This window comes from Enoplosus armatus, chromosome 3, assembly GCF_043641665.1.
Source record: "Enoplosus armatus isolate fEnoArm2 chromosome 3, fEnoArm2.hap1, whole genome shotgun sequence".
Classification (NCBI taxonomy): Eukaryota; Metazoa; Chordata; class Actinopteri; order Centrarchiformes; family Enoplosidae; genus Enoplosus; species Enoplosus armatus.
The window spans coordinates 7,373,909-7,389,815 of NC_092182.1; the positions used below are offsets into that span (position 1 = coordinate 7,373,909).

The window sequence follows — 15,907 nt, forward strand, 5'->3', positions numbered from 1 at the left end:
GTGGAGATATCAGACACATTGAAAACACATTGTGAACCCTGGTCCGATCTGGGGTCCAGGCCCGCGGCTGGGAACTGGGCTGTCCAGCTATTTTTGTGTTGCCTTTTCTCCCCAGTGATGTCATGCTACTTGTTTCCCAAGAACTGGGACGGGACAAGAGGGAGGCAAGAGGATATGCTGCAGCACTCAAACTCGATCATGTATTTTGTTTTTCTTTACACATTTTGTCTACATGCCATCATGTTGAAGTACAGTAGATCAGCACATATTCACATATCAACACATTACTTTGTTTTGCTAACATTTAAATATTGAAGCACTAAAATATACAAATTAGTTAGTGGAATCATATAAATATAGGCTGTGCACCAGGGGTCCCAGACTCAAATTACATTGGGGTCACTGGTCAGGTTGTTCTGTCCAAGAGGGGCCACTTGAACACCCCGCAGAAAAAAAAAAAAAGGAAAACTTTAAATTGCAACGATACACACTCTGAAGCTGAGCAACTCTGTTTCCCACTCCTTTCCCTCGCACACTGTTTTGCATGTTTAGCAGCGTAATGACAGAGTATCCCTGTAGAAGAGACAGCTAGAAGTGGCAATAAACTACATATCAAATAATTAGTTGTCCACCCCTCTTGAAAGTGTCTGTGCTCCAGTTCAACTTCTCTTTTAGGGTTAGAATGATGCATTTGAGTGTCAGGTGCGCTATAGTAAATCAGAGAGATGTTGTTCATAGCTAAAGTCTTCATGTTGACAAATTGAGCAGTCAGATGCAGCTTGCTAGACGTTACTTGTGCAATAAAAAGTCATTTTTATGCATGTTTTTTTAAGCCTTGGGTGTGTGTAAGGAAATTGCCCTGCAGCTGGTTCTGGTCTGGTAGTGCGGAAGCTCTGCGACACAGACTAACCAGTGTATTAAGTGGACCGGTACAATGTAATCCTAACAGACCTGCAATAAATCCTACCTTTGTGATGTTTAAAATGACAAAGCATGGCACAGAGGCAGTCTAATGCTCAACGATCGAAAGATCATGAAGACATTTCTCTAAAATTCAACCAATTATTGAGCCATAGATAGTCGAGGTTGACGGATGTTATATTTTATGAATCATGCCTTGCAACAATGAAACAAACAAATGCACAAAGAATAAAATTATGGATTTAATTGGCAACATTTGGAATGAAATACTTGATGATTAATGTATTTTCGCTGACAATGAATCATGTAGTTATTTTGATGTATGTATATATTTATTCTGAAATTGGACAATTCAATTAGTATTTACTTAAGTCCAAATTACTTCTACAGGTTCTACAGGTCAAGCTACACTGAAGAGACTTACTTGAAAACAAAACTAATTGAACAAGATTTTGTCAACAGAGTATAAAGCTGATGAATATGTAAAATTAAAGTCAAATGCATTTTACAAGTACTTTCTGTGTCTGAAAACACTCCAATCCCAGGACTGCTTGCCCACTGGCTACTGAGTTAAACCACCTGATGTTTTTGTTTTGAAAATGAACTCTTCGTCTCTTTTTCTCCCCCGACTAGTTTCAGCAAAGCGATGAGGAGACTATGCCAGGTTAGTCTTTATATAAAATGCTTGTGGACAGCTGTGCTGCCTCGGGCGCTGCAAGGTATGATTACTTCTCAGGGAGAGCAATTGAGCAACAGCATGGAGCGATTACTAATATTTTCTTTGTCCAACCCCCCCCCGTTTAATCTGTTGCATGTTATCTCATTCTCCTCCTATCTCAAACACATGTGGACATCACAAAAAACATGTGTGCGTGCACAACACATGCAAACACAAACAAGTAAACACAGAAAAACACAGAAGAACTGGCGGACAGTGTGTACGAGCTCAGGATGTGTCATGTGTATTCCATTAGAGGGCAGATTAAAAAGGAGATTTTGTTTTCCACATCAAAGGCCTCGCGCTGGGGGATTCCTCTCCGTCTCTCTCCCTCTCCGAGTCTCTCCATCCCTTCCTCTTTGTTTCATGAATAAATAATAAGGGGTAAACCTGGGAAAACAAACTTTTTGACCTCTGAACCCTTGTGTCAGGGTCAGAGTTTGCACCTGGACAGGAAAGATGGTGGTGGGTCTGCGTGCATGGGGGTGTGTCAGCACATCACGCATGTGTTTGTATTTTCGAGTGCATGTATGTGTAGGGAGACAGCATTTGTAAGCACATCTTTTTGGTTACATTTGAGTTCCCATCATGCCTTTGACGCAAAATTCCTTGCATTTTCTGTGGCTCTTTCTTGGTGTTCAATCGTAACCTAAAAGTGTTACACCCTCCTGTTTTGCTAATGTTGTTTTTGAGGTCAGAACAGATGGGCAAACTGTAAGCCTTACTCTACAGTTGCTGTTGGGAAAAACAACCGAGTGAAAAACCACAATATTGTGAAATTAATGTGTGAAAGAACAGTGAGAATTATTCCCATGGATATTGAAGTCTGGTGTGAAAAAAGACTCAGTGACCAATGTGTAAATGTATTTGTTCATATCCTGTGACTTGTGCCTGATGAATTTCTCAACTTCCCTGACTTTTCCTGCCTGGAATATGCCTCTCCAGAAATTATATGGCGTGTTGAACCTAATGCACTCTATGAAAGGATTTGTGTGCTTACTCCAGGCCTATTGCAGTTGGTTGGTTGGTTTTCTCCCCTTTCCTCTTTCTAATTCTCTCACTGACAGCTGTGCTGGCTCGGTGTGAAGGAGAAAGAAAAAGGCCATAACGCAGCACATTACTATCCCACAAAGCAGATGGGAGATCATGCCACACACATGCACTCTCTCAAATTCCTTTGCGCTGGCATTTTTCAAACTAAATCCCGTTATACTTGTTTATGGAGGCCTCTGAACATCCTGGTGGTCACTCTAAAGGAATGGCAGTAAAAACCTGTTTGGTTGCAAGTGGTTGCTTTTTCTTTTCCCTTCCTTGACTAGTCAGCTAGTGTCTGCCATTGTAGCTGAGGAAACGCCTCATTAGCTATTCAGAGCAACACGTTAATACAGAGGACACATCTGAGAGGACTGGGAGTAGGGAGCCAACGGATGGAGAAGAAGAAACAGAGAGGAGAGGTCCAGATTCCAGCAGTTCAGCTCTCCGCCAACGGACATGTCCAGATGGCCTGGAGAGAGAGGGCCTTTGACTGAGGGACAAAGAGACACTTGTGAACGACAAAATCTAACTCTCACAAATGCCACACACATACGTTTATATATACACACACACACACACACACACACACAGCTGTGCAGTGTATTGTCCGTCTTAGCTTGGCCGTTAGCTCCAAACATTGATGGAATGTTTGACTGTCCGCCTCTCGAGCCCTTGAGACATGATGTCACTCCAGCAAAATGCCGTCTTTTCAAAGAGAAACGGCTTTTTATGTGTTCAGGGCCACACAATGAAAAGAGAGAGGAGAGGGACATGGGAGAGAAAAATATATTAAGAAAGAGAGGATGAGAGATGAAAAAAGCCCGAAAGAGACAGATACGCAGGGCTGCATTTGCTTGTGATAAATTGAATGCTGGTTTGATGGTAGTCGTGACAACCCATTAAACCGGGGCGTAAAGTCCCATTTTCGCCTGCCACAATGATACAGGGGAATGCAGAGGGTGAGCTCGCTATAAATGTGTCAGAGCGTAAGCACACTATTATAACTTTACTACGGATTTATCACTGAGAATAATTACTGTAAATGATGGTACTGAGGAAGGGAGGAGAAAGGGGGGATAAAATAGACGGATAATAAAGACAGAGAGGGAACAAAGTCGGTTAGACAAACACTTATGGAAAGATCTGATACATACCTTTAAATATTCCCAGAGTGGAAACTGCACCAGCGAGAACGGAATCTGAAAAACAGGTAGAGTTTTGATCATCAGGATTGTCTCATCATTAGTTTTTGATTTTCTGGAGGTTCAAGTTTCATCTTTAACCTCCAATCTCCTGCACTTGTCATCCCTGCCACCTTTCTCTGTTTCCTCTCCCTCGCCTGACTGCTCCCTTGTTCCTTCCCACTGCTGATGATTAATGAATGAGACGGGCTGTGGTCTGGCAGTCCTGAATGGATAGATGATGGATAGATGATGGATGGATGGATGGATGGTTGGAGCAAATTTGGAAAGAGGAATAAAGGGATGGAGGGAGGGCTCTAAAGTGATGGTTGGAGTGTGAGTGTTGCTCCTGGAAACACTAAATCGGCTCAGGCAGGAAGTTACAGCGGGAGGAAATCAATGGCAGTGCCAAGGCAAGGGGCAAATGACACACAGTCAGACCACACACACACTCACACACAGCGGTATGCAGACACGTGCACAGGAACGGGCATACTTTATATAAACAGACACATAAAAAAGACACACACACTTATATTCTCTTATTTACTTTGAGAGACACATTGCAGACACACACACACACACACACACACACACACACACACACACACACACACACACACACACACACACACACACACACACACACACACACACACACACACACACACACACACACACACAGCAGGAAAGGCAGAGCAGGACAGGAAGGAAGAGAGGGAACAAAAACAAAACCAAAAGTGGGAAATAAACAAAGTGACACTGAGTTGTGTCATCAGTCTTTGATCACAGCAACAAGAGGATCATTCATCCATCTGCGCCGCCTCCTCCAACATGTTCCATCACACCGCGCTAGCACGTCGCTGAAAGCTGGACTGCTCTGACTCTGAGTCAGCCAGAGCTCAAAGACAATACGTGAACTGTGTTTATGCCACTTAATGAGCTTATTAAGCACTTAGTCCAAATGAACTGACCTCATATAAACACTCAATCTGAAGTAGATTCACTTAAAGGGTGAGAGCGGAATACAAAACCTTTCAAGACCTTTATAAAAGTAAAGACATAAAGCTATCAAATTCAACTGTGACCAGCAAATTCAGTTTCTGAAATGGACTGATAAAGGGCCTGATGTCCAGCTGTATTAAAAGTAAAGACAAATGAGGAACATGTTATTGTATTACTAAGCCTGACGTACAGTAAGAGGAGATATTCAGAAAAAAGTCACCTGTCAGGTGAACAACATAATAGCTTTAGTAACTATTTAAAAACCCACAGTCAACAAATACTGCATACAGAAATATAAATGATTTAATGTATACTTCTTTTAGGTACAGCCCAATCAAACATAAAGCGGGCCTGGTTCATGGAGCTAACAGAAATATTCCAGTGGAAACTCTTCATGCCCATCTGGTCTATCCGGGCAGACAGAAGCAAATTCTCTCAGTCCTTGGAGATGATCTGAAAACTTCATTTGACGTGGGTCTGGTATTCAGCCCCCTGAAAGTGGAGTTATACGATGAAGAGAGAGTACACCTCTCTTTTCCAACTGTGGAGAGATGAGAGAACTTTCAAAAGGAATAAAAGTGCACCTGTCTTTTATTACCACCCCGATGAGTTCTGCTTTTATCCAGGCCAGGAAGACAGAGAGAGACAGACAGTTTCTTAACATCTTTAGGCAATGCTTCACAATAGTCATCAAAGTTTCGTTATTTTAAATCAGCTGTAGCTGACAGAAGAAGAAAAAAAACACTGCAACAAGTGCAGAGAGAGAAGGAGAAGGACTGATTCTGCAGATCTAGATCCACCAATGATTTATGACTTGGTTTGACACCCCTGGTACACTGTGTGTGTGTGTGTGTGTGTGTGTGTGTGTGTGTGTGTGTGTGTGTGTGTGTGTGTGTCTGGGTTGCCTGGCAGAGATGGAACGTCTGAAAACCACATGCGGTCTGATTGAAATTGATAAGCCATTTATAGTTAAGGGAGGGACTGAGGGCGCACGCACACGCACACACACACACACACGCACACACACACACACACACACACTTGAAACATGTATGAACCTGAGTAGATGTGGCAGAATCCAACTGTGTGTGTTTGTTTATTTGAGTTATAAAATCAAATATACAGGGCGGAGGACATGTGAGCTAATCACTGCAGTGTTATTTTTTCCAGTTCCAAAATGATTTCTACTCATCTCACATCAACAAGCTCCTACATACCAACGCAACACTTCAACCTGATGTTGTTGTAGAGATGGAAGGAGATGACGGACGTGATACATCTCTCAGCTGAATGAGAAATGAAGACAGGTAGAGACAGAAAGAGAAGTGGTGAAGAAAGGCGACTGGACAAGTCTCTCCCTCCTTCCGGTGCATCATCACACCGTGAACCTCCCAATCAAAAAGTAACATGAAGCCTTTTCATTTTCTATCGAGCGGAGCGATGTGTTTAATGTGTGGAATTCATTATCACCACAACTGCAATCCTTGTTTCACTGCTCTGACTTGCACTGAAAACACAAGCAATATATCTCTCAACAGTTTTTGAGGTGGGGTAACCTTGGAGATAGACACCACCATTGCACCTGATAGACAGAACGGTGCTCATGTCCTTCCTGTCACTGTAGTTTTGAGTGAAGAAAGATCATTCGAACGGATAAATTACTCTGTGAAAACCTTTTCACACTTTGACAGTCTGGGAACTGAAATGTTACATTTTTGTCTGACTCCTCGAGCAAAACAGCTCATCTAAGTACAGTTCTTAAGGAATTATGTGTGACAGTTATTATTCAGTTGAATCATTGTGCCAGTGCCTTAAGGTGGAATAAAACCCCACCCCAAACTGTGCTGCTGAAAAACATATTTTAAAAAAAATCACTGTTTTGCTCAATCAAGGGACATCTAATAATCAATATGAATAAATATCTCAATAAAAAAAAGAATGGCTTTAACTTTTACTAATTCTTAATAAAGTTTTAATGAAGTTTTCACATTACGTGTAGAAATACAGGGAAGCAGGAACTGCACATCAATTTAGACTGAATGTTATTTTGTGTATCCAGTTTAGATATGAGACTGAAACCTGTTGCTCTATTATAAAAATGTTGTTTCATGTGTGAAACGATTTTCACCAAACTTGTGCAGACAGTATACGAGAATTCAACACTTTTTTTCCAGTTTCCTACGCACCTGTCAACCAGGTGTGGCATTAGACAACACTTCATTTAACTTTCAAATTAAAAGTTATTATATCTGTTTTACTTTTTTAAAACTCTAGTCATTCACATAACAAGTGTTTTGTGACATCATTTGTACACCATTGAAGCATAGCATGTTTCAATTCAATTTTAGGGTTAACTAACTATCAAGACAATATCACACATTGTGACATTTTAGCTGCAACAATTAATACACTTAAATCAATATGAAAGTCAGTAAAAAAACCAACCATCACTGTTTTCAATTAAAAAAAAACATGCTTCATGCAGTTACACTGTTATCCTGTGCTGCTTGTGACTGAGCGAGTTAGGGGTTCAGCATTCTGCTTAGGGACACAGTGAGAGACCACCTGGTTGTAACTGGTTGCAGGTGCTGAAAGAGACTTGGAGTCAAAAGGGGACATTTTCTCTAACCAGTGGATGCACCGCGAGGTTTTGATATTCTAGAGTTACAAAGGTCTGCCACAAGTGTTGGGGGGCACATTTAGACCTCAGCCATGTCATGGTAGACTAGCACACAGACAGCCAGGGTCGTGCTACGCTAGGCTAGCATGAAGGCAGCCAGGCAGCATAAAACGCACACTGCTCCATGGTGCTGACTGCTGACTCTGTCTCATCCCCCTGCCTTGTATAATGCCTCAGCTACCATGGCCTATTGAGCTACATGAAGCCAAGCCAAACTCACTGTGTGTGTGTGTGTGTGTGTGTGTGTGTGTGTGAGTGTGATAGCCAGTTGATCCAGGGTCGTTATGATAACCCTAAAAAACAGACAGGACTTCATAAACCCCAGTAAAAACAATGGAAAAGAGATGTCTGTCAGCATCATCAGGATCCCACAATTATATAACCAAAATGTTCACTTGCAAGGCAAATAAGGGAGAGCGTGTTTTTATCTTGTTTCAGTGTGTCATTTCACGCAGACTAAATGTGTAGCTGTTATTTAAATGACCAGTTAGCAGAAGAAAACGCTACCATGAGCGCAGAGCAGCAGTGATATTTATGTCCATTGAAAACGACTGAGGTTTTCCCCCGCCTGCCAAAACTTTACTAGCTCGCTCAACTCCAGCTTGAGCCAATCAGCACGCTTCCATGGCCATATGAGCAGTAACCGAATCATAACAATAACCAGAGAGACAAACACACCCAGGGCATTTAACACGTTGTTGAGGTCTGCGAACGTGACCTTGACATAAAAATCATGACACAAAAAACACACACACACGCTCAAGTAAAAGAGGCATAAGTAATCATCTCTAGAGCTATGGAATACAGGGTCTGACAATTGCAAAAACGTAAACATAGTGGATTTGTTAAGCCGTACCAGCGCCGGTGACGCTCTAGGGACAGAAAAGTCGAGGTCAGCCTGCCCGCCACATTGGTCCAGAAGGAAATATCTCAACAGCTATTGGATGGATTGCCGTGAAGTTTTGTACATACATTCATGGTCCCCAGAGGATGAATCCTGCTGACTTTTCCTCTAGCGGCACCTGCAGACTGACATTTCTTGTTCAGAGTGAAATATCTTGACAACAGTTGGATGGATTACCGACTAAACTCATTTTTCATGCAGAAATGTCAAACATTCCATCTTCTAAACTGTGAGGATTTTCTGCTTTTTCTTTTTTTTCTTTTTTGCTCTCATGTGATAGTGAAGTTAAATTCTTTACGTTTTGAACTGTTCACACAATCTGGGCTATCATCGAATTTCTGGCCCTCTAATACATCTGGCCGTCTAAACTATATCGTCCTCTTCACTGTCTGCATCAAACTTCCATCAAATTCTTCTCTCTCCTACCAATCTACCCTCTCCACCCTGCTGACCACTCACTACATCCGATGCATTGTGCTGTCTTGCTGTACTCCAAAGTAAATAGTAAGGATCACAATTGATCACCTCGGAGGTTAGAGCTATATTCACCATTGTATATCTTTTTTTTTTGTTGATAAAATCATGCCAAAGTGTGCCTCTGTGACTTGGCCACAAAGTAAAGACTGTGCTCCAGGAGCTCAGCAGCATCTGCTCCCTAAGCCCACAAACATCTGTGTCATCCAGCTGGCCTCCAGGGACAGGATTCCACTGCTGGGAAACACATGACCAGCTCTCACACAGAGACCTGCTATCCTGCATGTGTGTGTCTTGCATTTTTTTGTATGAATATGTCGGCATGCTTAATCATATTTCCGCTGATGTGTGTCTGAAGAGCAGCATTTTATTTTTGCTGGCTGACACATTTTGTCAATGATCAAAGGTGACAGTGCCACTTGCTGTGACTGTCAGGTACTATATTATAGGAATATGGAGATTGCGTCTCCTGTGTCACTCTGCTGACAGTGCTCCAGTTTGTGTGTGTGTGTGTGTGTGTGTGTGTGTGTGTGTGTGTGTGTGTGTGTGTATGCGTCCTTGCCAACTGTATTAGTGCTAACTTTATTAGTATTCAGAAAGGCTTTGGGCTGTCACAGGTCCTTAGGCACTCAGCGGAGGGCAGGAAAAACACATGTCAAAATATATTCACATTGAGCCTGATTGCAGGAAAGCCAGTTGGCTGCAATTTGACAAATGACTTTTAATAGGTCATACTGCAGCCTGTGCATACTGATGAGGTAAGGAAGATGGATATTAAGATGGAGAGACAAGCAGACAAACGTATAGATGGCCAAACCAAACAGATGAGACATTATTCAGCTTTTCCAACAGATTCCTTTCCAAAAGGTACCTCATCCCTTAATGTTTGCAGTTTTCCTACTCTAAAACAACTACCTGCTGCTACTGTGGAATAGCTTCCCAAAACCAACTTCACTGGAAACTAAAATTCAGACTTCAGAATTTATCTCAGCATATTTAGCATAGTACCATTGAGATGATATAAAGCTAGTTTGTACCATCCACCTAACATTAACCGTGCAATAGAGACTTTCATATCATGATCAAAAGAAAACAACACTACTTGGTTGGCAGGTGTTCATTAAAATCAGAAACAGGACAAATTAAACAAACATCTGGTCAATTGTCTAACCACCATTGTAAACTCTAAACTACTGATAATCAGTACTTCCCCTTGACATTATGTTTCCAGACAACTCTCACTGGTAACATGGACAAAACCAAGAGTTAAACTGACTACAGTGAAAGAAGAGAAAGTGGGGATTCAGACCAAAAACAGCCCTGGGTTAAAACAGTGCAGGGGTCTGCGTTGGTGGGGGTGTGTTGTTTAACGTACCGGTGAGACAAGGAGACAGGATCCAGGAAGTCCAGTTGGAGTAACGTAGTGTACGTAATGTAGTTAAAGGCTTATCAGACGCCAAAACATTGCACAACAGTAACACACACACACACACACACACACACACACACACACACACACACACACACAGGATTTTAAAATTCTGGAAAGTTATCATCACTCTTATTCAAATGAATGAAAGGGCTGCATGCAGGGCTCAAGTCAGCCTGAACTAGTGACTCCGTACTTAGGCCCAGCGGTGCTTTGGGCTAAATGCTAATGGCAGCATGCTAATATTCTCACAATGGTAATGTTAACATGTTGATGTTGAGGAGGTGTACTCTTTACAATGCACACCATCTTAGTTTAGCGTGTTAGCATGCTGACAATTATCCTAATTAGCACTAACACAATATACAGCTGAGGCTGATGAGAACATCAATAGTTTTGCAGGTACTTTGTTATAAACTAAAGTTGAGGACAAATTAAAATTCTGACCTGATGATGGCGCTAGATGAGAAAGTCGAGGGATCACCAAAGTTTTTACAATTCATTTTCTGAGTAGTGTGAATGTCTGCAAAAGATTGGCAAAAGATTGCCAATGGCATGGCAATCCATCTAAACATTGTTGAGACATTTCACTCAAAATCACAAAGTACCCGCTAGTGGTGCTAGAAGAAAAGTCAGTGGATCATAGTCCTGAGAATTCATCATCTGAGCACCATGACATCTGTACCTAATTTCATGGGAATCCATCAAACAGTTATTTATTTCAGATATTTCAGTCTGGACCAATATGGTGGACCGACCAATAGGCAGACTTTGCCACCCATAGAGCCACGCTGAGAGATTGAACACAGCCTCCCATCAACTGTAGCAAGTGGATAAAAAAACGGTAAGTTGACCACATAGTTTGATTCTATTATTTTGTCATTCTTTGTGTTATACTGAAAAGCATGTTACTTTCCACAACAATAGTTTACAAGCCATCTGATTGCTCACACTGCAGTCATACTGATAACTCTTGTCTCGGTTTAGATGCAAGTCTTGTGGAAACCAGAGAGCAGTGGAGATGTTTCTCCACATATAAAAGGCACCCATCTTGCTGGAAACATCTCTGTCAAAACTCGCATGATATGGTTTAAAAATATAATACATAGATAGTACACTTAATGACATTGTTTACTGTCATTACAATGACAATAAGGACGCCCTCCCAGATTGTACTGCTATATTATGAAATCCCAGACACAAACAACAATATTCAGAAAACCACTACTCACTCTTTAACGCAAGTCAGGACAGTGTGGTGCAATCTTGAACCCCGACAACTTACGCACTTGCAACTCATTCTCCTCTGTTCTTGCCACCAGATGTGGAGCAAATGAGCACAAAGAGCAAATGATTCATGAGAAGTCTGCTGGATCCTCTGTTAGCATTTGATACTGAATGACCATTCCAAATCCATTTGGCAAAACCTCCTAAACCTGCATTTGGAATTTACCAAATGTACCGTTTCAAATGAGACCATGTGTGCTCTCTCAAAGTCAATTTATATGCAAAATAGAAACAGCAAAGTAGTCATGTTAAGAAATGGTGAGTCACTAAAGAGTTCAGGTTGAGATTAGAGCAACAGTTTGACTGTCCAGTTAACCTGTTGTTCTTTTATTTCATTCAGAGCCTTTTACAGTGGTGGTTTTTCAACTGCATCACAATCAGTCTCTTGCACTCCAATACTCTTATTGTAGTAGTAAAGCACACCCTGTAGACCTGAACCTTGTTTGTAAAAGTGTCCAACTTCTGACAGTCGGACAAAGAATAAATGATTTTATTTTAACTTTATGTGGTTGCAGGAAGGATGACTGTGAGAGAAGCAATCAAAAGCAAACAAGTTCAACACACACTTCTCACACACTTCCTGGTTTGAAAAAAGGTAAGGTGGAAGAGCTGGAAGAGGAGAGTAGAGAGTAGAGGAGAGGAGCTTTTAAGAGAAAGCAGATGAGAGTCAGATGGTGAAGCGATCAACAGCGGCCTTATTCAAAGTGAGGACCAAAAGACACAAACATACACACATGTACACACACCCAAATACAAAAAAAAAAGTCATACAGACTGGCCAGGCAGAGCAAAGCCCCGAGTCTAAGTCCACATTTATTACCTGCTAATGCAACAGGACTGCAAGCTGGATTCACTTGCCAAAGTCATACAAGCACATACACACACACACGCACGCACGCAGACACACCCACATTCCATCTGCTGTGCATCACGAAAGTATGACGAGGAACTGGCTGTGGTGACACGCTGATAACAGACAGATCAGATCAGATTTTAATATGTTGAAAGTTGATGAAGTCATTAATCACAGCAGAGAGGCAGGTGGTGTTGGACACCTCTATACGCTACTGTGCCAAGTGTTCAACCTCAGTCTTAGAAAGTCACTGAGCAGGAAGAAGCCAGACCTGTTTGTCTGTCAGTTGAGGGACAATCTAGTACGTATATATAAAAACAAAACATGCAGACACAAATACAAAAACCATCACTAGAAAGTGCACAGCTGAGTACATGCCAGACAAGCACATACAAATACACACACAGGCGTGTTGCTGGTTAGTGCTACTCTAATGAAGCATGACAGATATGCGATAAGGATGCGTGTTGCAATACCCTGAGCTCTGAGTCAACGGTGAGCGGGGGGCAGCAATTATTTTCCCCAAAATAACTCCAGCTGGACTGTTTCTCAATACCAGCTCCGGCCAGGGGATGAAATAAATATATATATTTTAACAGTTTTAATATTGATATATGTCATGATATGACAAATAAATAAAATAATGTTAAATCAGATTGACAGACAAAGAGCTGTCTGTTAAAGATATCATTCTTTATTTTGAAAGCAAATTTTTGTCTTACTGCAAATGTTGTGATTCTAATGGGAACATTTTGCTCCTTTACTGTCATGTCAAATTTCTATTTATATGATTTTTTACCTTCCGTTTACACTGTTTAATGTCATGGAAAGTGTATTTTTAGCAATGAAATTTCTCAAAAACTTTGTTATTAGTTATCACTGGGCTTTTGGAATTGTAATTTGGGCATAAAATGTGGTCAAACAATAATATGATATGATCTTACCATCATGATACGATTCTATTGAAAGTCGATAATATCGCATTATCATCCAGCTTCTGGAGGACTAGCTCCTGTAAATTAAGCTGTGCTAGCCTATTTCATTTTCCAGCTTTGTCCCTGTTTTAACCACATATGGGCTGTTAATTATTTCCTGATTATGGGCAGCTCTATGTTATGTTTCTAAACACTGGACACAAGTTGTGCATGCACATATGAGCTAATGTCACACCTAGTTACTGCAGTGACGACACGTGTTACACCCGGCAGTGACGCTGCAGAAACCCTGGCTAAACATAGGAGCACAGGAGGAATTTGTATGTGTACAGGCTCGGGAGAGAGAGAGAAAGAGAGAGAGTGTGTGTGTGTGTGTTTGTGTGTGTGTGTGTGTGTGTGTGTGTGTGGCACCTAAGTACACCTCAGGGACAGAGGGGTTCAGGGCCTTTTAAATAAATAAACAAACACATAAATAAAGTCAATCGATAGAGGGAGCCTGATCCGGCACTCCGGGCCTGTGTTTGGCCTCTCACTTCATAAGAGAGGCCTGGGGGAGAGACAGAGGGAGAAGGGAGGGGAGGGAGGGGGAAACTGAGAGTGCCAGAGAGAAAAAGAGAGAGAGTGAGAGAGAAGGTTGGATTACTTCTCTCTTGGTGGTTGTATAGTGCTGGTTAGTGGAAGCCAAGGCCTCCTCTCCCTGTAACAGAAAACAGACCCCCATATGCTGTTCAAGCACACACACACCTGTCTTTACACTCCCCTGAGGCACACTTCACACAAATCATATGCCTATCCAAACCTAAACCTATAACACATAGAAAGCATAACTCCCCTTGTGCTCAGTGCAGTTCCTCAAAGCCTAAATTTGTCACAGATTAGGGAGTGTCGGCGGCCATGCAGTTGTGTGCATCCTGCAGCCTGAGCGCGTGTCCCTTTAAGGCCTATACTGTGTAACTATAAGGAGTGTTCTGCCTTAAGCGACTAGCAATCACTCATCCCAACCTTTCCAGCTCCCCGGCGCTGTAAAAACTAGAACGAGAGTGAGTGCACTTGCTGAAGAATTCCATCTGACAGTTTTTAATGCCAAGGGCAGCACAGAGTGTGTGTGTATTTGTGTGTGTGTGTGTGTGTGTGTGTGTGTATTTGTGTGTGTGTGTGTGTGTGTGTGTGTGTGTGTGTGTGTGTGTCTGTGTGTGTGTGTTTAAACAAGCCAAACTAGGGAGAGGTTTGAGCACCGGCACATCTCCCGTGAGCAAATCAAATCAGCAGCTGGCAACAGTTCCCATAAGCCGCCGCAGCCCGGCGAACGTCGGAACAGGGCAGTAATATTCCCGACAAATTAAGACTTGTTCTGAGGTGGAGTGGGAGAGAGAGGGAGCAGAGGAGAGGTGGTGGTGGTGGCGGAGAAACAAACGAGCTGGCAAAGATTCAAGTGAGCAATTCCATCGACATGAGAAATGCTTCCCAGAAACTCTGAATAATATCTACGTTGTGCTGGTGATTTCTTTTTTCTTCCTCCCACCTGTGTGCAGCTTGTTGCTTCAAAATGGACACCTGATACATCAGAACAGGCGAAGGTACAAAGGGACAAAACACACACTTCCTTATCAACAGACACCTGATGCTTCTTTCTCTCCACAGCCTTTAATGGGGGGGGGGGGGGGGGTGAAGTATAGCATGCTGCTAATGCTACACTGTGACACAGCAGGAACATTTACATGGGATGTCAAATTTAAAATGATAAAACATTATTACTGGGACTGGACTGGATTCATAAACTGGGACTATGAATGTTACGGTGAACAAACTAACATATGTCATTTTCAGTATCCTCACAGTCGGTCTTTGAACACATGGAAAATATGCTGACATAATAAGATATAATTTCTTGGTTATATATCAGCCCAATGAAAGACTTATTCTTTAAAAACATGACAGTTTGGATCTGTCACAGCCACTGACAGATGACATCAACGGCAGAGTGCATATTAGCCAATGAATGGTGGTGTGGTGTGACACAGGATGCCCTGAGGGCCAACCAATTAGCCGCTGACAGGAAGAGAGATGTATGGCTGCCTGAGGACCTGGCTGAGGCTGGGAGCAAGACGTGGGAGAGTCGGACTGAGAGGAAATGTGTTGGTGCTGAGTGCAAGAGGTTGGTTTTGCTGAGTTAGCTTAGCTACAGAGCTGGTTGAGAAGCCTGCAGACTGAAGGGTTAATATTTTTTAGTTGCTTGCCAGAAAATGATGCTTGCACCGACAGGACTGTTTGATATCATTAGCAAGGCTGGAGCTTAAAGGGAAATGCGCTTTTCAACTTTATCTCGATGTCATAATTGGACTAATATTTCTGTGCCATGTTGTGTGGTTCTCTGAAATGAAGATGTACCATCAGGTACATTTGTGGGGAGGTCAGTAAAGGGAAAAAAAAGGTCTAACTTCCTCGGTTTTAGCTGCAACCCACAGTGGGTGTGTTATTGTCTTTT

The 15,907-nt window shown here is 42.1% G+C and overlaps 1 protein-coding gene across 2 annotated transcripts in view; it reads right to left on the reverse strand.

The window, feature by feature from the left end:
* slc25a26 (solute carrier family 25 member 26) overlaps positions 1 to 15,907 on the reverse strand; it is a 51,664-nt gene that overhangs the window by 14,328 nt on the left and 21,429 nt on the right. The window contains exon 6 of one of the 2 annotated variants that reach the window (XM_070903010.1): positions 3,829 to 3,873. The exons of the other annotated variant lie outside the window; for it this stretch is intronic. Coding sequence (XP_070759111.1) covers positions 3,829 to 3,873 — 45 coding nt within the window. The remainder of the gene's footprint in view (positions 1 to 3,828; positions 3,874 to 15,907) is intronic. 2 annotated transcript variants of the gene reach the window in all.